The sequence below is a fragment of the Myripristis murdjan genome, chromosome 24 (genome assembly GCF_902150065.1).
Source record: "Myripristis murdjan chromosome 24, fMyrMur1.1, whole genome shotgun sequence".
NCBI classification, from domain to species: Eukaryota; Metazoa; Chordata; class Actinopteri; order Holocentriformes; family Holocentridae; genus Myripristis; species Myripristis murdjan.
In genome coordinates, this window is record NC_044003.1 from 13,191,655 (window position 1) to 13,216,409 (window position 24,755).

At 41.7% G+C, this 24,755-nt stretch overlaps 1 protein-coding gene across 1 annotated transcript in view; it reads left to right on the forward strand.

The window, feature by feature from the left end:
* usta (uronyl 2-sulfotransferase a) overlaps positions 1–23,993 on the forward strand; it is a 66,244-nt gene extending 42,251 nt beyond the window's left edge. The window contains exons 3-8 of the mRNA XM_030047948.1: positions 5,078–5,233; positions 11,713–11,792; positions 11,928–12,081; positions 20,876–20,973; positions 21,122–21,279; positions 21,872–23,993. Coding sequence (XP_029903808.1) covers positions 5,078–5,233; positions 11,713–11,792; positions 11,928–12,081; positions 20,876–20,973; positions 21,122–21,279; positions 21,872–22,164 — 939 coding nt within the window. The 3' untranslated portion in view covers positions 22,165–23,993. The remainder of the gene's footprint in view (positions 1–5,077; positions 5,234–11,712; positions 11,793–11,927; positions 12,082–20,875; positions 20,974–21,121; positions 21,280–21,871) is intronic.
* The last annotated feature ends 762 nt before the right edge of the window (positions 23,994–24,755 follow it).

Consider the following 24,755-nt stretch of genomic DNA (forward strand, 5'->3'; position numbering starts at 1 on the left):
AGTTATTTTTCGGCAGAGCTCGGGCTTTTTATAGCGTTCAAACGGAGCAGCAGAGCTTCTGTTTAATGCAGGGAACTTGTGCAAAACTTTGAAATTGTGTTAAGGTTCAACGTAAATGAGAGCGTATGGAAAAACCAGACGGCTCTCAGAATAGAGTTATGGGTCTTTATGTGTGAGGAAGCATGACAAGAATGTCTGCTCTGCATTTTTACACACATTACTCTGCTTCTAAATATTATTTTATAGGGAAATTTTTGATCATGCTTTTCTATAACATTACATCGGAGCCTCGATAGAGCTTTGTGGCTTCTGTTTATAGTTTTGTTTTTATTCTATATAGTTTTGTTCTTCTGTTTAAATCCTCTGCAGTGACACTACACGACATCCATGCATATAACTGTCAAGCCAATTTCAGGCATGCTTTTGAAAGTACCAGGAAAGCAAATTAAGTGCATTTTCATCAGCTGGGTTGAAGCAAATAAATAGGCCTCCTGGAGGTAGAATATAACAGTGTCATAAAAACACCTCCACAAAAAAAATGATGAAAATTAGGCAGTGTGATTGCTCCTTGGTGTCAGCTAATGTTGCCCATGGTGCATGTCATCAGCACAAATGACATTTCTGGGAAGTCTTGGTAGATAGATATATTTCAGAAAAAATATTATTCAACAAATACATTTGCATGCATCTCTATTTATCACGTAATTTCTTCGCCGATAAAGGTTTCTGCCTCAAGTGATTTTTTTTTTTTTTTTTGCAGTAATGAGGAAATTTTGTCAAAATGCATTGTTTCCGTTCAGGCTTTTTAAATGGATACATCACAATTCTCATAAACATACTCGATGGAATCTTAGCTGGAATCGTAGCCACTTTGAGCAGTGGGACTCCCTCTCTCTCTCTCTAGGTAGCAGAAGAGATAAATGATCATTAATAACAGGAAGCACTGAGAATCTCCACCTTGCCCTGACTGAAACCTCGACATACTCCTCTCCGCTCAGCATGGGAGGAGCTGATCAGTGATAGCAGAGCGCAATGAACTCAGTGCAGGGTCAGCTAAAACCAGCAGAGCACCATTTCCCTAGGAGAGCGCAGGTACTGCTGTTGTGATGTGAGGGAACTGCAGCAGAAAGATGCATGAGTGACTATGCAATTGCCCTGATATTTGTGAGCCTGGGACATGGTCTCCAAATTGCTGTTAGATGGTGACAGATTGCTGCAAAAGTCTGATCAGCCTCTGCAGGAATGGGCAGCCGGGCGGCCTGGCAGGGATGCTGCTTCCTGTATCTTTAAGTAACCTCAAGTTGTGTGTATTTTAATGCCATTGTAAATTTTACTTTGATTTGTTGGACTCAAAAAGTTGTTTGAAGAATGTTTTGTGTGTGTATGTGTGAATGTTTGTGGGGCAGGGGTTGCAGAAAAGAAAGGAGACTGGGAAAAAAAAAAAAGATGAGTGTGAGAGCGTGAGAGCGAGGAAAGGTGCAGGTCTACTCATCTGCTCAGTGTCTGCCAGATATTGGATTGCCAGCATCAGAGCTGTAAATACCACAACAACGGCTTGACTACCGGGAGTGCGAGAGCCCAGACCAGACACGGCGGAAAACAACCCTGTTACATAACCCACTTTTTTTTCAAAGTGGATGGAGTATTGACAGAATCCCTCTCTGTCAGACACCGCAAACATTTCTCACAGTGTGTAACAGAAACCTGAGCTCTACATGGTGGAAGAGACAATAGCAAAAAGTGAAAGGTTGCCCTTTCAGCGTCGTCATTGTCAGCAGGAGATTTGGACATGGAAGAGCCACAGGAAAGATGAAGGCAAACTTTTGTTGTTTTTTCTTGGCATCTCTGATGTTGTTATTATGTTATACAACAGCGGACTATTAAGAGGTCTGACACAGTCATTTGTCATCGTAGCAGTGGGGAATGGTGTCCTGCAAAACAGTGTGTATTTCATCAGCCTCATTATTGTGATAAGCTGAGAGGTCTGTGGTTACTTGGCAAAACGTCTGAGGAATGTTGAATTGCTGTCCAACAGAACCGTCCGCTATCTGCCCTCAATCTTGTCCTAACACTGAGTGAAATTGCTGCCATTGAGTGACTATCAGTTTTCTTTTTTCTTTTATTTATTTATTTGTTTGTTGGATGGTTTCACATCCAAGAAATCTGCAAAATCTATATCCTGTGTAGCCTATAAAAAGGTGAACATAAAGAACAACAAGAAATATAGCCTTTATGTGTGTTGACTTTTCTTTTTCTACCTACAGTATCTGACAATAGTGTGCTGATCGTATGCTAGTTAAAGGTGAACACTTAACTGAAATATCAAAATTGCAATATGGCCAGCTAAGTGCACTATCCAAATTGTAGTAAAGTGTGTGTAATATTGAAATGAAGTATAGTGGGGATACAGACACGCCCTGGTAAACAAATATTTTTCTCCAGACATAAGAAACCATGTTTGTTTAGTACAGACCTCAACACAAATCACATTATCATCATTTTTATATGTTTTCAGTGAAAATGAAAATGAAAAAATTCCCACTATATCGATATAGATATGGATATACAGTTCAGCCCTAACTTTAGTAGAGTAAAACATTGTGTGTGACACGGGTCCTGTTCAAGCATGCCTGTCAACAAGAGCAAATATCATAAGATTTGTTTTTCCAGCCTGCCGTCTATTATCCTGGGCCCGTGCTGTACACATATTTTGTTTCCACGCTATGTCGATCCAGTTTATTCTCTAATGACTTCCTGTAAAATGCTATGATTTGGGTAAACGAAACAAACAAAAAAAATAATAATAATAAATGAAAGTGCGTCAGTGATAGTTACTGATACTCGACACTCCTTCTCTCCACCTCTTCTTTCCTAAGAAATTCCCTCTGTTCATCTCTCCCTCTCTCTCACACACACTCACACACTTCATCCTGTTGTCACTTACTCTTTATTTTCACTGGGCTCTGGCAAACATTCAGAGAGGCCCGAGCTGTTTTTACTGAGCCTGTGTTTGGGTGGGACTGCTGCTTAGGAGGACGGAGGATAAAATCAACCAGCGTGTGTGTGGCCACACTCCACACTGGCATGGAAAATCGTGTCTGGAGCACCAGGCCTATATGAATTTCATGAAGGTTAAATAAGGGTAGATAATACAGTACATGTCTTCACCGAACGGTCTGGAAGCTCCTCATTTGTGGGTTTACAAAGTTAGACGTAAAAACTGAATCGCATCCATGTGCTTTTGAACTCACAAAAATGTATGCATGTTGATTGGCTTAGTTTTTTGACTTGTAAAATATTAATCAATGGAAGTAGTTCCTGCATGGGAGTGGTGAGAATGAACAGTGTTTTAAATCATAAATGAATAAAAGACACAATTAGGCAGCAGGTTTTTGCATCCAGCCAAACAAGTGCTGGTTTTTCACCGGTTTACAATAACCATGGTTGAAAATGAAGTATTTTGGTACTATATGCAGTGTATCAAATGACTTTATGTGTAAAAATAAATGTGTAAAAAATCAGATAAAATTTCTCAAAAGTCTGTGCTGTGGGCAGCCAGTTCATGTTACATCTACAATGCCGATTTACCCGACATTATTATACAACTTGGTAAAGTGTTTATGTGCAATTTCCCGCTTGCCAATCAGAATATGCCATAAACATGACAAGAACAAGAATAGGGGGTGATATTAACTTCACTTCACGTTTCACACACGAACAGCGAAGACAGGAAGAAACAGTTCCGGGCTCAGACACGACCAGTATCACATAATCTGTACACAGAGGACACAGTTTACATGCCTGTCGGAGGGTCAAGCACCAGCCCACTAACCCTTAAATGTTTGGACTACCAGTCAGTCAGAGAAGTCACTCTCTCAGCCAACTCCCCCCCTCCTGAAACCCACCCACCCACCGTCCTCCAGGAAAAAGCCCAACTGCCATTCCAGACCGGGAATGCTTGCAAGAATTTACCACTGGCACGTTTTTTTTCCCCCATTTGGTTCAAAAAAAAAAAAAAAAAAAAAAGTTATTTTGAAGTGATGACGGCATAGTTCTTTAAAGGCGACTCAGAGAAATGCCACGATCTGCCTTTGTTTATCGTAGTAGATGTCTATCGCTCTCTGACGGAAACCCCCCTCTCTCCCAGATGTCTTTTAAGTGATGTTGTGATTGTTGTGTCGTGTGAACCTCGCTTAGCCATTAGGGGTGATTGTCGAATGAGCGCATCCTTTTCGCTGCCGTTTTGCTAAACCGAGTCTCATGCCCCATAAACAGCTCCACGCAGCCTCAGCTTCCTCCTCTTCCGCTCCTCTTCCGCTCCTCTTCCAAGGAAAAGACGTATCGGGCTTTCTTAAAGGAGGGCGAAGTTTTCTATTCTCACTTCCCTTGAATCTCTGAATCATGAGTAAGCTACTTGCTTAATTGGCGAGTGAGTCATGAGGTGTGTGCTTGTGTGTATGGAAGTGTGTGTGTGTGTGTGTGTGCGTGTTTTTGATAAAATACTGACTCATACAATTCAGAGAAGGAGGGAGCATATGAGAGAATGTGAAACCATGCATTCCTAGATTAAAGCATGTGTGTGTGTGTGTGTGTGTGTGAGTGTGTGGGTGGGTGTGTGTGGGTGTAATTTCTCAGAAGAAAGTGAATACATTGTGGGGTCGATTGAGTGCAGCCCCGGGGAGAATAGATGTGAGACACAGGGGTCAGAGGTTGAAGAGACAGAGAGAAGAAAACAGAGGGCAGCACTCCAGCGAGTGTGATGTATTTCCTCCCTTTTTTGTTCTCCCCCCCCCCCCCCCCCCCCCCCCCCCTCCTTCTTTGTTGTACCACTTTTCCTGCTTTGTATGTTTCCTTTATTTTCCCTTAGGGGTAAGTTTGTTTTGGACACAGCGCCACCGCATAAAATCACATAAGAATTTTATTAATAGAACATGAAGAAGCCCCTAATAAAGGACAGAAGAATATGATCCAAAACTCCAGTGAGAATAAATTTTGTTTCAGTCAGTCTTAATCTGTTGTTCCCTCCCGTATCGTTCTTTTCCTTAATGTGTGTGTCTGTGCATGTGTGTGTTCACAGGTGCTGCCGTTCCCCAGCCAGGTGGTGTATAATCGTGTGGGGAAGTGCGGCAGCCGGACGGTGGTCATCTTACTGAGGATACTGGCTGAGAAGCACCAGTTCAACCTGGTCTCCTCTGACATCCACAACAAAACACGCCTCACCAAACATGAACAGGTGAGAGAAGTGGGATGAAGCCGCAGATGAGGCTGGATTTAATAACTTGAGCAATGTGTGGGGTGGAAGAATGGTCATTTTTCAATTTTTTTTTTTTTTACATGTTATCATACAGGGGTTAACGAGCAGGTGTGCATTCTTTGGGTAAATTCATGTAGTTGGGAGGTGACAAGCACAATCGCAATCCCCTGCTTGGCTTGGGACGATGTCTGATGTCTGATCTGCCTGACAATATTCTATTTTATTTTTATTTTATATTAAATTCTTGACATTGCAGCTATATAACAGTTTAAGAGATGCACAGAGAAACAATGTGCATTTTGATTGCACACATGCCAGTTTTGATTAATGTGTAATTCAAATACATTTAAAAAAAAATGGATTTAACAGAATTTAAAATCAAATAAAAATTTCTTTTTTGAAATGTTGAGCTGATGTAGGTTCTTCGGTTGAGGGATAAAGTGGAATATCACAACATTATAACAGGACAATATTGTGACATAAAATTTTGGGTATTGTCCAAGCCTAGTGCTAAGTGCCTGGCTCAATGGCATCTTGACAATTATTGTTAAGGCAGCTGAAGACTTTTCTCATTCATTTGTTCACTCACGTCAGTTAAATTTCTTTCTCCGACCTTTGTTAACTTTTTAATATCAGGGTTCACCAGTTAGATAGACATCAGGTCAGGGACCCAATTATGAAATGACTTGCTGTTACATTATTATTATTAGAAATGCACGTCTGGCTTTCTATTAGTGAAGGAGATAACGGTGTGCAGAGTGAAACTTCAAATCTGAAGACTTTTTCTCACACTGAGTCACTCTCATTGTGCTGCTAACTTGCAAATGAAACAATACTTGAATTAAATCATTCCTTATTGCTTTGGCCCGTCTGGGACTACATCAGAGCCACTGCTGTGGGCTATCATCATCATCACCTCCATATAAATGTAAATTTTGTGGCTCAAAGTATTTGATTTATGTCCAGTGCGTGAAGCTAATATATCTGTAAAGGTAGGATTTATTATATGTGGACATAAAATTAAATCGATTTGTATTGTGCACTTAACTGTGCGGTTACATTGAACATAATAGCAGCAGGAACACTTGAGTGTGTTTGTGTTTTATTCAGCCTAAGAACAAGCCAGGGGGATGGAGAATCTCTTTTTATTATTTCCTGGAATATCTTAAGGACATGAGCGCAGGCTTTACAGAGGAAAAGCTGCTTTCGTTTAAAAAACCGCAGCCCTTTGAGACATGAGGAAATGCTAGCCTGCGCCAATGGAAATGCCAGCTCAAATGCCAACGTGAATGAAGTATTTCTGAATGGTACTGATTTCCAGGGATTAAATGCACATAATCTGTCCCTCTTGTCTTGTCTCCACTATGCCCCAGAGAGGTTTTATTTAGATAAATAACTAATAATGTAAATAAAAGTTTTTTTCCCGCCGACCTGAGAGTTGAGTGGCTGGGCACGGCTTCTTTTTGCTCTGGACTTGATTGGGACCCCGCGGACAAGCTCTAGTTTTGGCAGGGTGGACTAGTGGTTAGGGAGACGATCCTTTAACTGGATGAACTGGGTTCAAGCTCCTGTATTGGCAAGCATCGGCTCTGCTGATTTGCCATTGAACAACGCATTAAATCCCTCTCCAGGAATTTTGGTATGTAGGTGATGCTGCACCACAAGTGAATTTACCAACTGGAATCAATAAAGCAGCACATAACCTAATTTTGGGATCCAGACCCAGTGCAAGACTCGGCGTCCCTGCATACACTTGTGGCTTATTCTCATTTGAGTGAGGAAATGAGCAGTGTGTGTTTATGTGGGAGCGATGCAGTTATGTCTCGCATCCTCGCAGGACTTTGGTGTGAGTGGTGACAGCATCCTTCAGGAATAAGTTATGGCTGACCACTGTTGGATGATCAGCAGATGCTAAAATTGCATAGCCATTACTAACCGATTTGATGTAAATGCTCAAAGCTAATATTGAAACAGCTACTTGTTTACCCATTCATCAAACTCTGAAAGGCTGGTTGTACACACAGTGGCAGAACACCATTAGACTCATTAATTCTCTCGGCATAAAACATCTCTGTGAACGGCCTCAAGCAAAGCTCCTCAGAAGGAGTGTGTGCAATAGGGGGTTTGTTTGACTGTCCTGTCCGTGCGTTTGCATGTGTGTGTCTAAGTGTCTGTTGACTTATGCAGATCCAGACGCACGCTGCCTAACTTTAGAGATTCTGGTCTCATTAGGTGCACTTCTGGCCAGGGGTCTGCAGTTTTGGACCATTCTCCCCGCTGGCTTTCCCACTAGTCTGCTAATGGGTTTGCCCAGGGTCAGTGCCTCCTACGTGGGTTGCCAAAGAGTGAATGTGCCTTATTCGTCTGGAACTTTGCAGCGCCCTGCGGATTTGAGCCACATAGTGACCCATCTGTCCCTTTCTCTACCAGGGGGACAGGCTCAGTGGGAGAGAGAGGTTGAAGACATTTCCTGGCACAAAAAAGAAACATAAAACTTCCAGAAACAGAAAGACAGCACCTTTGTGAGCTTTTCAGTATTCATGTGGGAATCTGCTTCCTCCCTCTTACCAAAGATGTTAACCAGCAGACAGATGCGCTGCACCCATGAACCCTGTGTACCTGCAGTGCTCAGCCACAGATACGCAAACACTGAAAAGGGTTTGGCCCCGGTGCATGCAAAGACTTCAAATAGCTCTTCCCCAGTAGCAGCTCACCAACTATGCTGAAAGCAGCAACTTGTACTCATTGAATCTTACTAAGAAACATGGTATGTGACAGTTTGAAATTTAAAGACTGGGTGTTAAAGGACTTAGCTCTAGTACCACAATTTGCTCAGAGGAAATTTGGTTAGAAGAAGTAGCTGCGGTGACATAATTTATCTTGATTTCATGCCAGCAGAGCTTTTGCATGTAAGAGGTGGTGTCACTTCTTTTTTTCTTTTCTCCCAGATGCTTTAAAAATACTTATTTATGAGAAGAAAGTCTTCACATTCTGCACTGGATGCACAAGATGAATCATCCCGAAGGCAGTTACAAATTATCTGCAAAGAAATAGTTGAAATATCCTGTTCTTATAAGCACATAGACAGTGTTTAAAAGCATCTTTGGTGTAGTTTTGGTGTCATGTCTGACCTCAAGTTTTGTCAGTTCCGCAGTCGTTCATTATTTAAGCCCCTCTGAGCTGCGAACGCGAGGAGTTGAACGCAGGGCAGCGGCCATGGCTTTCTCCGGGTTAGGCCCTCCCTCCATTTCCCTTGATGAGCCCTGCGAGGACGCCACGGGGGCTCAGGAAGAGAGGGGGTGGGGGGATGGGGGACGGAGGGGCAGGTATGCCTGGAATCTCAGACTGTCCTCCACTTTCCCTCTCTCTCCCTCCAGCCTCTCCTCCCCTCCCTCAGTAAATGAGAGAGGGGGTCTGACTAGACGGACCAGAGGGGTGCTTCAGGACAGTTGTGGATGTGCGCCACACACACACACACACATGCACAACACACATAAGCAGACACGCCAACACACAGAAGCACAGACAAACACCAAATGTGACTACACTTAAAGCAGGGGAGAAGCGCTGGGCTGGAGTGTGGAGGGGGGAGGGGACATCAGAGGTTAGCTGTGGGCTAATTGGTCTGGACTAATGGTCGACGGGCGGGTTGGGGGTTGGGGGGGTGGGGGGGTGTCTGTGAGCTGAAAATAAATTGTTTCTATTACAAAAAAATATTAATACAGAGAGAGAAAGATTGCAAGTACACGTTGAGTAGAAGAGGGAGCCGGAGGGACTGACTGAATTATCCAGAGCTAATGAAAGTTTTAAAATTTAAACTTTATAGCAGGAGACATTCAGAGAAAAGTGGAAAGAGAGTGAGTGGAAATGTACTGAGTTTATAGAGAAGAGAAGAGGGAGGGTTTTTGAAGCCCAAATCTGACTGGGGCCTCAGATAAACTGGCTTGTGTACATAAACAAGTATACATATTACTGTTGCTGTCCAAATAGTCTTGCTATGACGTAACAGCTGCCCATACATAGTTTAAAAGAGCTAGACATTCATTTCTTCGCCGATCATTTCAGCAGTGTCGTTTGCTTTAGGAGAAAAAGTCTCTATTTAAAGAGCGATTCGGCTTGTACATACAGTACAGTACAGAATGTGAGCGCCCTTCCAAAATGGGACGTCTACCGACTTCTCTTATGCAGTGATTGATAGCATGAAGTAAAAACAATTTATGGTACTTTTGAGGGATAGTAGTTAACATTGTTGTCCTTGGTTGAGAAAACCCTTTTACCGCCTGAATGCGGAATATTTTAAAGATATTGAATGCTGAACTTTAGGTAACACTTAATCCATTTTCCAACACTGATATATTGCTGTGTGGAAAATATTCATATATTCATACGCGGGGATATTTACAGCAGTGGGGGAAAAAGTTTAAGTCTGCAATACAATGGTAAATCATTGACTGTCCTAAGGTTGATCTCAGCATGCAACCTGAAAGGAGCACTTGAATCCCATATATCAGGATTCCATATGCAGTTATGTGGTTGAACTTACGGCCAGGGGTCCCTTCTAGCCAGTCCCAAATGGTCAGAGGTTTACTGAGTTACCATTTATTTGCAGTCATAGACTTCAACAAGTTACAGGTCAGACATGGCTGAACCTCAGGATGCTTTGATGTTGGACACCATTTTGTTTTATTGCTTACATGCGGCTTAATGACGAATAACTATATCACTTTGAATTTTTACAATACGGCATGCTCTCCAGTTGATCAAACACTTGCCTCAGGTGAGTTGTAAAGATTTTTTTTTGAACTGGCTCACAAAAGATATGAAACAACTCCCAGATGAAGAACTTTTATTTGATGCGATATTGGCTGGAAGTGTACTGTATATGACGTTACCCTCACACGTTTGTGTTAGTTACTATGGAAGCAAATATTTTCATACACATTTGTCTGCTGAGTTGGGCTTTAATTGTCTTTGTGAGCCCTGATTGCATTGTGAATTAGCGAACTTTTTTTTTTTTTTTGCTGAGTAAATGTACAGTAATTTTTCATGGCAGCATTGGCCACCACTGGCATACTAAGTCACTTCATGTTGACACATGGGACATATGGGGAACGGGACTTTACATGCAGAAATAATCCAATTCAGAGCCAATTCAACAAGCAATAACCATCACTCAGGCTTCAGTCAGTGTGTGGCCTTCAGGCTGACATGTCCGTGGTGTATATGACTTTATCATCACTTCTATCTATCTAGTCTATCTTTCCGTCCAGACCTGGGACGCCCCCTGGGAAGTTTTTTCATCATAGAAGAGGAAGAAGAAAACTTGGAAAAATGTTGGCTTTTCCTGAGTGCACAACATGACCCACAGGGAACTGGCTCTATGATGATGAATGCTGTGAGATGCTGAATTGCTCAGAGCAGTCCTATTACATTGTAAAGCCACCCAGTGAAGACAGGCTACTAGAATTTGAAACGTTGGTGAGATCAGCCCGGAGTGGACGATTCTGCAAATCAAATCAAATCGAATCAAGGTGGAGTCCATGGCCAAATGAATCCGCAGCCAAAATACATTTCAGAGATGGTTTTGTGCTCAGTACAAACATTCCTTCGCTTACATGGGAATTCTCATCGCCAGTCAGCGAAAACCTGAAGCGGGTGTTTTTGAGATCATGTTTATGTTATTGTTTCAGGAAGTTCCCTTCACTGTAATACACATTACTAGGGCTCTATATGACCACCACAAAGATAGGAAAGATTTCTGTACATATGGACTTGTTAACAGCTGTATTCATGAGTATTGGGCAGAGTTTTTCTGCTTGACACCATATTTGAATGCATTATAAAATCACCTCAATTTGACAAAATGTTCTTTTATGTTTTATATTATTGTTTTTTATGTTACTTATTAAAGCCCCAAACTTAGTTTAAATGTTCATCTTGGCTGGTCTAATCACAAGTGGACAGCTGAGACAAATCGCTGCTCACACCTGGGATTACTGTACATCTCAAGTGTGTACACTGATCACTTCAGACAACATCAAATTTGAGAATGACCCCAGATCTTTTAAAGTTACCTCTTTCTTTTCAGTTCTTATTTTGATTCTTCGATTCATCACTCCCTCTCCCTCCCATCCCTTTTTCCTCATCTTTTCTATATTCCTTGCTGTCATCTTCTCAATGTTCCCAATCTCATTTTGATTGCCCGGTGAAGACATTGTCATCTGACCATGAAAACAAACTTAATCTTAAATTGAATTTCATGTCAAGAGTCCACTCTTATCAAATGCTGCTTCCTTCCTTAAAGAGACTAGTATCTTTGATCTTGTCAGGGATGTGAACATGGTTATAGAATCAGTATATCTCTTCACATATATCAAATGCTCCTTCCTTCCTTAAAGAGACTAGTATCTTTGATCTTGTCAGGGATGATTTCCAATGAATTTATTGTTGTCTTTTAGGTGGATCTTATGAAGAACATCAGTAACATCCCTCAGCCATTCCTCTACACGCGGCATGTTCACTTCCTCAACTTCACCAGGTAGTGGAACTACATACAGCTGTTTTCCATGTTTATTCCTCATATATTCTGACCTGAAACAGACATGGAAATAATCCTAAGCAATTGTTTAATCCTGTAACGGTCCTGACTGATGTCTTGGCGTCCCTGTTTCAGGTTTAGGATAGAGCAGCCGGTCTATATCAACATCATCCGGGACCCCATCAACCGGTTCCTCTCCAACTACTTCTTCCGTCGCTTTGGGGACTGGAGGGGTGAGCAGAACCACCTCATCCGCACTCCAGGAATGAAGGATGACGAGAGATACCTGGTGAGACCTTTGGTTTTAAGAAAGTGTTTCTTTTGGAGTAGTTTAGCTGTTAGTGTTAGTTTAGCTTACTTTCCACCATGTTGCTCCTGATTTACCTCTATGTAAAAAGAATTTGCTCAAATACAAGAATCTGAGTCCCTCAGAGTTAGAGATTTGTAGGTGTGTGTCTGAGCAATTGTCAATAGTAATGGGTTAGTAATGGGTATTTGTCACGCTGAGATCATTTCCTTTGTTTCTCAGTCAGTCTGATGGAAAAGTAACAACCATTCTCAAGTACAGCTCAGATAACACATTTATTTCTTTACCTAGAAATTCTGTGTCACACATACCGGATACACTCCTGTTACACAGAATTATTTGTCACATGTTGTCAGGGTGCTGTAGCTTTTGCCCCCCTGATTAAGATCAGCAGTCTGGGAAATGAAACTTCTTAAACTCAGAATAAACCTTCATGAATAAGAGAATCAGTTAAATGTGTTATATGTAAATGTGCGTTTGAACTGTGCACTTTGTTTCATCTGCTCGTTAGAGTCTCACACTTGAGGTCAACAGCTCCTTTAGAGGCCACTTTTCATAATGAATCACTTTTGGCTATCTGTCTTCTCCTCTGTGTACCTTTCATCTCATTTCCATGGCCCAAGGGCCTTTTCACTCTCATATGTACATTAGTTAAATCAATGCCACAGATGTTTATAGTTTGAAATATTAACGCTTTTGCCGCATTTGTCAGAGCAGAGCAGTGATTTTATGACCAAGTTGGTGGCTCGCCTATTAAATCTGTATCCGTCTTGGTTCTAAGCCATATAGTTTCATAACTTTATGTTCAGTTGAGACATGAGACCTATTCTAGTATGGCAGTGATGCACACTGTAATTATAGAAGAATGTATACTCAAAGAAGTGTTCTTCAGAAGAGAGACACCTGCCCGAACCCAAACCACTATAGATGCAGTATGGTGATATTCAGTAGCTGTGTAGCAGTGGGTTATAAATTTAGTGTGCCATCTTGCTAGAAATATGTTAAGAGGAAAATGTACCCTCATACATTTTTTTTTTGTCATAATTGATTCTTGTGCTTATTCATTCATTTATGCATGCATTCATTCATATGATGAATAGCATATGCTGTGTCAACCCGACCATCTTTCCTGCCTAACAACTTCTTGTGATCTCTGTTTGTTCTTATCACATGACCGACATTAACTTCCTAAATGTTCAAACGCAGAAGCAGCAGATCATCTCTCCAGTTCAGAATTTTATTATTGAAACCACACTATGCTGTCTTTGAAGATGGAGTACACATGTTGTAGCTCGAGGGATGATGGCAAATTGTTAGGCTATGGCGGCCTGATGCTAACCCAATGTTTAAATCTGATTAAGATCTCAATTAGAGACCTCACTTAGTTAGACCACATCAGAAACGGGGTGCTTAATGTCTGCCTGCAGAGTTGTTTACCTCAGCAGTGGCATACTTGAGCAATATAAGACATCTCATATTTTTCACATGCCATTTACGGCCTTACGCTTATTTCAAAGCTTCTATTTATTTGATCTCTGTGTGAGTCTTATAGAGTGGAGGTGATACTTAGCTATGGTTTGGCTTTAGAGCGGAAATTATAGTTAGAAATGAGCTGATAGATCTGTGATCTGTGTTCAGACACTGCCGGCTAATGTGAGGTTCGAGCTCCCCTTAATTTCTACAAAAGTACAGCAACTCCAGAGAGAGAGGGAGGGAGAGAGAGAGAGGGAGAGAGAGTGGGTGCGTGTGTGTTGCAGGAAGGGATTATGGCGAGTCAATGAGTGGGCAAAGCAGTTTACCCTTTTAAAATCTTTAAAGTGGAAAACACACATGAAGATTGTGTAAAAGAGCTCAAAACAGTGATTATATCTATACTGGCTGAAGATTCTGTTTATGAAGTTTTGTGCAGGAAAGCACCTACAAATCAATATCTCTGCACACACACACACACACACACACACACACACTCACACAGTGTGTATGCTCACTCATTCGCTCAGTTCTACAAAGTCACAGTCCTCTGCACTGTCAGTGACTGTGAGTACAGAGCAGGCCGTATCCTTGACTGTATCAAGAGGCTGACAGGAGGAGTGAATGTCATTCTGGCTTGAGTCTGACTGGGTGTAATTAAGTACTGCACTGCTTTCTCTGGAGTTTTGGACCATGTGAGTTGAGTTATTAAAGTATGCAGACCACAGGGGCCCCTTGCTACAGTTAAAGGGGAGGGGGAGACTGTGCTGCTGTGGCCTGGCTGGCTTACCTGTTCATGTGTGTGTGTGTGTTCTTGTATTTCTATACTTATGAGGACCCAGTGGCCTCTCCAGGGTGGAAACATTAGGAAAATCACCCAAATGTTGAACATTTTGCTGGTCCTCCCTTCTCAAAGGTCTTAGTTTAGGGTAAAGCTGCACTATGGGACTTTTCACTTTGAGTCAGAGAAATGTTTTGTAAGATCTGCCCACTTCCCCCATCTGTTTCATGGTTCATGCCTCAGCATTTGTGACTCATCTTGATCATCTTTATGATGAAATGTGTAGTCATCTGCATCTTACCTCATATTAAATGTGTTGAGCAGCATAAAATTCAGCTCTCTGTCACATCTTAGTCATGTTTGTCTCTTGATTGATTGTGTCATGGAAAATCACGTGATATTTACCCATAATTCTGATCAACATTGTCTAGCTTGCCTTCGCTGCTTTTTCTTTATTTATGCTTTTGTCGTGCCATGGTTATATTAAATACATGCACTGTGACTGTGATAGCCTCAACCCCGAACCCCTTCAGTTTAGACTGTCAGCAGTTTTGTACAAAGTCAGGTAGGTAAGAGCAAACCCAAAACATTCCACACATCACTGATGCCACCTTTACACCAAGCACATAGGTTATATGTCATGATCTCATATGCCATGAGTTATCATTGTTATTATTTCCCCCGGGGAATAATAACAATGACAGTCTGTTGACACCATTTACAGTAGCACAAATCCCAGGCCACATATTTCACTGCAGATTAACTGGTGTCACATCCTCCAGTCCCACTCTCTCATTACAATTACACTGTGAACTTAAGCCAGAGTTCAACTGAAAAGATGATGAGTTATTAGCATTTTATCATCTTATGTAGGTAAAACTTGCAACCCTAACCCTAACCCTAACCCTAAAACTTGCACCGAGAATCATAAAGATAGCCAAATTAAATGTAAAGGATGTCCTGCATTAATACTTGGTCAATGCACGTCACAAATTATTGACCTATTTACTAATATGCTGATTGATGATGCAAATTCGTCCGGGTTCAGAACGTGGGGCTGAAATGCCGGGTTAACCCGTTTACACTGAGAAGTCCTGGATGGTGGTGGGATTTTAGCTCAGTGTAAAATGGATATGAGAAAACACGTTTCAAGCAACTAGGATTTAGTTATGCACACAGAGTTGCAGAGAGACACAGACTCATGTATAATATACGCTATATATTTTTTGTTATGTTAATATGAAAAAAGTTGCATCAATTGCATATTACAGTTTAAGGTTAGGATTAAGACGAGGTCTAGGTTAAGGTAAGGATTATCATAGAGAGGGTTAAGGCTAGAGGTAGGAGATAAATTTTGACAATTACAGTCCTCACAAGTGTAGTCATTTTAAATGTGTTTGTGTGAGTGTAGGTGTGTGCGTGCTCTGCTGTGTCAACAGTCAATGTTCAGACTGGTCTTGGATTTATCCCCTGCCTGGTGCGCATTAGGCCTGCTGGGCCCTGCCTGCCCCTCGCTGGCTGTGCATGAGAGGTGTCAATGAAAGAACACTGTCAGTTTGCTAGCCGGGGACCCAGAGAACCTGATGCACGTGTTACTGAGACATTCCTGTGGTTGGCTTAGATTTTCCGTCCGTCCCCACACCCCTGCGTACACACCATACACAGATGCAAAGGCATGCGCTGGACACACTGACACGCACACACTGGAATGAGCACATACGCTCGAGAACCCATGGCCCGTCACTCAATACTCCACATTTTCTTTGCCAAAAAACTCATAATGGAATGGAGCGGGTTGTAAAAGCCAGTACCAACCTCAGCACCGTGCTCACATTTATCTGGTCAGTGTTTGAGCTGCTATACAGAGTGAAGAGTGTATTTATTTGCACACATAAAAAAGATACACACAGAGGGAGCAGTTGCCAGTAATGAATCAGCCTCTGCCTCACCACAAAGTGCGTCAGTGTGTTTGTGTGTGTACAAGTGCATTTATCCATGTGTTTTTCTTCATCCATGTGTCTGTGTAACCTGGTTTATTTTAAGATATGTCTATCCAGTATATTGTATGTGTGTGCATGTGTGTGACCTTAAAAAACGTATGACATAATGAGTCTTTCCATCAAACCTGAAAAAAAAAAAGTTAAACTCTCACAGCACACAATGCAAGCCACCTCAGGTGAGCTTCCCACGGCATCATTAAGTAGAAATAATCGGTAGCTAATCTGACACTTGAGATCATGCATGTGCACACATTGAGAGAGGCTTCTCAGGAAAGTTTCATCGTTCCTGCCCTGGCATGCCTTAGTATCTGATACAGTAAGGCGGTAACATCCACCATGTAGGATCAGTCGCCTAAGGTGCAACTGACACAAAAACACCACCCACCCTCACTGGGGAAGTCATATTTTATTGACTGGAAAATAGAGTTAGTCAAAATATTGTGTGTTTTCTTCGGCCTCTGCAGCCAAGGTTCACGATGAACACCGCAAATCCCAGATCTGCTCCACACATCTGTCTCAAATACCGTTTGGAAAGGCTTTTTTCAAGAAAAAAATTAGCTGATTTTTTTTTTTTTTTTTTTTTTTTACAATAAAATCAATGCCAGACAGCTATGGGAAAGTATCTGAACATCGATTTCATGTGATTGACAACTTACCTGACACTGTCCGCATTGTCTGGATGTAGAAGGCTCCACCCATCTGGCACTCCAAGGATGTTGAAACAAACACTAAGGACTATTTGTGTTTTTGCTATTCGACCCAAGTCTGCCACTCCCAAGTTCCCTGATGCGAGTATGGCAAACCGTCCCATGGGAAAAGGTTTACATCTTTCACTCTTGAGTTCATTCATGCATACATTCTATTCAGCGAAATGGGAGGCCGTTGGAGAGATTAGCGCCTATTTAGCCACAGTCTCTGTGAGTGCTCCACTCGCCCTGACTGCTCAGTTGGCCTAATCTACATTGAGAAAAGGAACAATGAGCCCGAGTGTACACACAGGAGCTCCTTTCCCAATACTAATGGCTTTTTCTAAAGAGAGTGTGAATTGTCCATTTGCGATGTGTATATGTCTGTGCGCGTTTGATTGTGCGTATTTGTGTATAAATGAGTTGTGGCTGGGTTCCCAGAGGTCTCCTAAATGGCGAGCGTCGAGGGCCCTGTATCAAGTATCGGAGCAAGGTGGAGGAGGGACTTCCTGGCAACAAGCCGTGTGTGTGGGGGGAACAGCATCACACGTGTCACTTCCTCTCCACCATTCTCTCTCTCTCTCTCTCTCTCTTCCTCTCCCACTTTCTCTCTGTTTCTCATTTGGGTCATTGTGCTCTGTTGGGCTGGTTGTAGTGAGAGTCCATCAGGAGTCCATTCCTCCTGTCTGCTGATGAGCTTGGCAAGTGTAGGAGTTGTTTGTGTGAAATGTGACTGTTCTGTATCTTTCTCCAGCAGTGCCCGGCCCAGTCCAGCAGGGTCCAGACAGTTCCAAATGTGGGTCATGTTTCTACGTAAATCTATATGTTTTGACATAGTTCAAAAAATATGATGACAGGGATCACAATCTTTGTTTTTATTGTATTTGCCACAGTTGAGAGCATACAACACTTATCACAAATGGGTGTTTGTTCTGTAGACTACGGCACAGGGTGATTAAAGCAAAAATGAACTGTGGTAGAGTGTTGTATAGCTACCTGGGCGTGACATCAGTCCAGATGTTGGCGAAATAGCCTTAGTTGTTGCTCCATGCTTCCCTGGGCTGCTGTATCTCTCCAGTCACTTCTATAGTGTGGCAAAACAGCCAAAGTAGCATTTTTAGCACATAAACCAACAAAGTGGATTATGCCAATATAAAGAAACAAGTCCTGGTACCCTTTTTATGTAATCACAAGTCTTTGTGAAATTACTATCAAATTGTTTCTTCCTGGTGTTACTTTCCAATTCAAATATGAAAGTAAAAAGAGGTTTAATTAATGAACATACATTTATTATTATTATTATTATTATTATTATTATTATTATATTTGAGCTGTTTTGCAACACTATGGAAGTGAATGGAAAGCCAGAAATACAGTATTCGGGATTAGCAGCCCAGGGGAGCACAGAGCAACTAATGAGGATATTTCACCACCATGAGGACTCATATCACACCGTGTAACTATACAACCCTCTCTACCAGTGTGCAGTTTTGCTTCAACAACCTACAATTCCCCTTCCATATACTCAAACAAATTCATAATTGATAAAATCATGCAATGGGAAGACATTATCCATCCTGAAATGGAAAGAACAGCAAGGAAGGTAAACATTCTTGAAGTGGATTCTTGAAGAAATAAAAAAAAAAGATCATAACAACAGGAAGCTGGGGAACAACAATCTATTCTTTAAATCATAGATGGAGGAAAATCAGGGCAAAGTCATCACAATAGCAGGGACACATGGCCCCTTTACTCACAATAACACAATTCTCAGCTGTTATCTGATGTTTCCACCAGGGTTCTCTTGTGGTTTCTTTGAAGATCTGTCCAGTGGTTTGTTTCACTGATCACCAATAAACACTGTCCCCGGTGCACGGTGCAGCACACAGCAGTCAAAAGTAAAGTTCAGACAATCCCAACAGCTCCGCAGTGAATCAGAGACACAATTGAACTATTCAGCTCAAAGGAAAAAGTCGCTCACTAAGCGCATAAATTATCGTCGTTTCAGCTTATGTATATAGCCCTTTGTGCTGGCATGGACCTTACAGCTACCTTGCTGTAAGTTTGTGAATATTATAGAATAATTGCAATTAAGCTCACGTTTGCCTCATTTGAATAATTAGTTTATGTGTGTTTCAAATATGCCAGGTTTTCATGTATGGTTACTCTTTTTGCCATGACTGTTGTGTTTTGGGAGGCAGCAGTCATGGATTAACAAGCAGTAAATCACAGATTCAGAAAGTGTGGGTGGGGGTTGTTGAGGATGGGGGTTACAACTGCATTCATGCTGAGTTCAAATATAGAACATGTATGTCAACAGTTTCGAGTAGCACACTCTACTGTAGGGGAAGAACATGAAAATAAATGAAGTCAGAGGCTATACTGTGATATGAGTCACCACTCTAACTAGTTTAATATGGCTGACAATGGGGACTGGGACTAATTAACGTTCAGGATTTGAGTGGATTAGACTGGGCCCAAAGAGGGTACTATGTAATGTAGTACCTCTCAACAGCAACCCTGCCCCACCCTGCCCCTCTGCCCCCCTTCACACACACACACACACACACACACACACAGTCTCCCAAACTCTTACACACATACATACACACTTATGTACACATGGTTTAATGCCTTTGTACGTGTTTATGCCCCTGTCGGTGTGATGTTTTTTAAGCTCGGTCACCCAGTTCCCAGCTGAAAGCCCCAGGCCTCTCACGTCTCAGAGGCTCCATCCTCCGGGACACCCTGGGGACCTCTTATCCTGCCTGTCTTAAGTTAATCTCCGTGATGGACCATGTTGGCCTCAGCAATTAGGTTTGACAAATTGCTCCGTTTTAATTCGGCCATTACTCACTTATCAGGGCATAAATCATAAAAGCGATCTTTGATGTAACTGTTGTGCTTTGTATTTACTTCCATGTTAGGTCTCATTTTCTTTTATACGATTGGTCTCTCAACAATTTTTTACGTCATGTGTGTAGCCTGGTCCTGTGAGTGAGTGTGTGTGTGTGTGTGTGTGTGTGTGTGTGTGTGTGTGTTGTGCAAATCTGTGTGCGTCTGTGTTGGAGCTTCTTGTAGTATTTTGTTGCCCAGGACTTTTTGCCATCCATAAAGCTTACGTCACCTGACATGGATTTGACTGCTGGTTCTGCAGCACTCACTGAGGGGCTGACTTCACTCCTTCATGTTTTTTTTTTTTTTTTTTTTTTTTTTTATCATTCCTTGGTTGTATTTTCCTTTAATTATTTAACAGCTCCCTCATCCAGACGAGGGGTAATTTAAAGTTTCTCCACTCTAATCTAGCAACTGTTGCTTTATTTTTGACTGCTTCATCATGATTCATGACATAATTCATTTTTGGGTAGGAAAAGGGAACTTGCTTGACCACTGCATGAAGACTGGCCGAGAGCCTTTGCAATTGGCCAGTTTTTTCTATGATTTATGAAGCTGTAATATGGTGCTGTGGAGAATAGTTCCTCACTATGTTGCACAAGTGTGAACTCAGACATGCAGTGATATCTTCTCTCATCTGGCAGCTCAGCCTCTAAAAGCAACCGAGGTGGAGCAGAGCTTATCTTTGCTTACAGGATGTTGTTTGGCACCAAAGTTTTGCTTCACAGATCTATGATTATCAGGGAAGCTGAGTTCCCAACAACGTAGGTGAAGAGTTCCCTCTAGTGACACTAATATGCAACTGCAGCACTGTTTTAGTTTTTCTCACTCCTCTTGGCTGATCAGAATGAAAATCACTTCTGAAGGGAACAGTACTGTTGATTTAAATGTTTTTTGTGTGTGTGCGTGTGTGTGTGTGTGTGTGTGTGTGTTTCTGTTTACAGGACATCAATGTGTGTATTCTAGAGAATTACCCAGAGTGCTCCAACCCCAGAGTTTTCTATATCATTCCCTACTTCTGTGGACAGCACCCCCAATGCAGGTAACTGCAGACTCATTGGAAACAGAATCATGATTAATTTTATTGTTTAGACAGAAATAGACAATGTCTGTTTGGTTGTATAAAGCAACCCTGGCTTTCTGTTCAACTGTGTGTTTGTCTCTTTCTTCCTCACTCTCATTGTCATCAGAGAGCCAGGAGTATGGGCTCTGGAGAGGGCCAAACAGAATGTGCTGGAGAACTACCTCCTTGTGGGTATCCTGGAAGAACTGGAGGATGTTCTGCTCCTGTTGGAGAGGCTCTTACCACACTACTTCACTGGAGTACTCAACATCTACAAGAGCCCCGGTAGGCATGCAGTACAGTGTCTTTTTGTACTGTTGTGTGAAATGTATAGCAGAGGTTCACCCCAGATGTTCTCTAAAGTGGCATAGGCAAATATCCTTTGAACTGATGGATCGTCAACCATGGATTACAATTTTTAACTTGAATGCTGGAGCCTCAGATGACTGCTTGAACCTGATATGGTGCCCAACTGTTCCCGTGGGATCGGGTTCAGACAGGAAAGAAATTTCAAGTACATGGCCGGGGTCGGGTCAGATTTTTAGCCTCAGGTTTCAGATTCTGTGTTTCATACTTGTTTTAACTTTTAATGGATATTGGATATATGTTATTTTAAGGTGTGGATTGATGAAAGACCAACTGTTTTATTGAGGATCTCGCTGGTGGTAGTTGCGTTTTGATTGGGTTCAGACAGAATTTTCTCAGGCTTTGGCCTCGGGCTTGGTTCAACATTTTGTCCTGGTTCGCAGGTTGGGCCAAGTTCTGACAAAGTTTTCTTAGCCAAGATCGGGGTGGGTTCAAAATTTCAGGCCCACTTCAAGCTCTGTTGCATGTTAATAACTTTCTGATGTTATTTTGTTCCCACCTCGTCCCACAGACTACAGGAAAATGGGCAACATGACTGGCACAGTACGTAAACACACACCTTCTCTGGAGGCCCTGCAGGTGCTATACCACCGAATGCGCTATGAGTATGAGTTCTACAACTTCATCCGTGACCAGTTCCACCTAATGAAGAAGAAGATTGGCCTCAAATCTGTCTCTAGACCCCCTGCCTACTCACCTGATTTCCTGCGTGAGCTGGCCCTCCGAACACCGGAGCCTCTGGATGAAGATGAAGAGCTGGACACAGAGCTGGAGGATGCCAACAGCTGGCTGGTTCATGCCTAAGGGTTGCTTCAGTGGACATAGCCAATAGCTGATTGGCTAGACTTGGCTGGAGATGGCTGTAGGCAGCCTGAGGGTGATGGGGAATGTGCCCTATCTGTCAGCATTCCCAAGAAAAGTGAGGTGTGTTTGGGAGTGTGTGGATTCTGATGCTCGTGTTTTTACGGGCTCCGTTTTCCATCTGCCATAGACTCTCTGCTCAGCGGTGAGGACTGTAGGATTGAGTAATTGGATGGACAAACTGCTCTATTTAAAAACTGACCAAGGACGATGGAAAATAATGTTACCTTTATAAAGCTCAACTTGCAAGTTTGATCCATTTGAGCTCATGTTTGTGTGCGTTTGATGTAAGACAACTATAATTGCTGTAATCTCCAGGCGAGATTAGTGCAAGATGTGGAAACAAATCTATTGGGAAATGTTAGCAATTTTGGCTACAGAGATATTTACTGTTGGAGAGAACTAAACTTAAACATAAATGAGAGACATTGCCCAAGGTGGAGGGTCAGCAGATTAATGATAGGGTGAATGTCCTAAAAAGCTGGAAAACTTAATGGGAAATAGAGGGTATCAATGGCGATTCCCTAATTTGGATATTTTGGTTATTTAGATATTTGTGTTTTTTTGTTTTTTTGTTTTTTTAAGTAATTTTGTCCCTCTTCTCCCATTTGTAAAGACCCTGCTTTCATGTCTTATACAAAGTGCCAAAACATTTTATGTATATTAGTCATGCAGGACTGTTGTAAGTGCCAATCCTCACTAAGAGGTCCAGTAACTGTGCGTGACTGGAACGTCTGCACACAGATGGAGGAGTTGTGACATAGTCAAGTCTATTGTTACAGTATCAGTTTATTACAGAGTTTGTTTAATTTGTAAAGTATGAATTATAAATGAGGGTCAAACAGAAAGCACTCAATTATGAATTCAAAGAATTCCAACTATGTGTGCGTGAATGATTGGATTTGACCAAACCAGCAGTGTATTTTAGAATAGATTTATTATTTGGGGCAGGCCATGGTTTCAACTTTGTGGAGAACAGTCATATGGGCTGGATTGAGAGTCAAAAACTCTAAAAAAGAGCTTTTTCTGGAGCGTATATTTTTAATCCAAAGTTTCAGAGATTTGCAAATGAATTTGCCAAATGAAATACCAATTGTTAAACTGCAAAGCATTTCAGAACTGTATGAATATACTGCACTTTGTCTAAATTGGCTTTTCAGAAAGTTCTTCATGAAAACTATGGATTTGTTCATAAAACTGGATTACTACTATCCAAACTATCCAACTATCCAAATAACCTTTAAGTTCAAATAGGTTGATGCTACTGTTAAAGGATTACCTTCAGCATATATTTGCAGCAGACATTTTGTTGAAATTGTGTGGAGTGCTTCCCGGCTAACAATCAGTTTTGCAGTTGACCAACAGCTGTTCATAGTGCATGTTTTCCATCACAGCAGTAAAAAGTCATTCAGACAGTACAGTGAACATCAACTAATATTTGACTCACATGCCTATCTGTCTTCTATTTCATCCCATTATGCTAGTTTAATTTCCATTGTATGTACGTATTCATTGTCCTGTCATGCTCAGTGTTTCCTTTTTTGCCAGATTAATTTATTATTTTGTATTCATTTGCATTCCAGATAAGATTCTCAGGAAGGAAAATTGTTTTATTACCTTGATCATTTGTATCTTTGGTTTCTGACAGCTATGAAGCTATTCCTGGCATTTAAAGGGGGGAACATGTCCAAAATAAAATTATATCAACAGCTGAAAACTGAACTGGTTAACAACAACTAATGCAGTCCATCATTTTACAGTCTTTAAAATAAATGTCTTCTAACTATTGCAGCTAATGTGTCTGCTTTAATCAAAGATGTCTTTGTTTATTTCTGAAAAATATTCAATAGGCTGCGTCGTGGCCATTATTTCTAATTCCACTCTGACAACAATGAAGAACGAGACAAACATCTTTTACCGTATTGTCACACTTTATGAAAGCTTAGAGCATGGCACACAACAAATCAAACTTGCAAGTGCACCCGGTACAGTAGACAGAAGATTTGTTTCATATTCAGTTCTGTGTCTCCTTCTTATCTGGTATGTCCTGTTCTGCTGATTTTCCAGCAGGTCAAGGGCGTTTGCTACATCTTCTCACATTCTGTGTGCACGCTTGCTTCCGTGAGTAGTTTCCTACTTCGTTCCCACAGACCATCTGCCTCGGCCAACAATTACCCTTACTCTGCTACATGTAGAGAAAATATTTTATGGTACTGCCTTTGTTCTGATACATATGCATTTGTGGCACGTATATAAGCAAGAAAAGAAACATGATAAAGGTTGAGCGTGGTAAAAGATTAAGAATAAACAAACATGATTATATGAACACAGATATTCCCTTTACAGGCTGTTTATTTTAGCCTTTAGACCCCCATCCAGATTCCTGCAGCTGTCCCCCCTTCATCCATTCTCCTTGATCCATTGGCTCCCCTGTTACCAGACATACAGTAGCATATTCAAAACCCTGGTGATGCCATAGGTGGCTCCTTACAACGCTGCCTCCAGGTCTCCAGGTCTAGGCTTGCCCTCCGGTC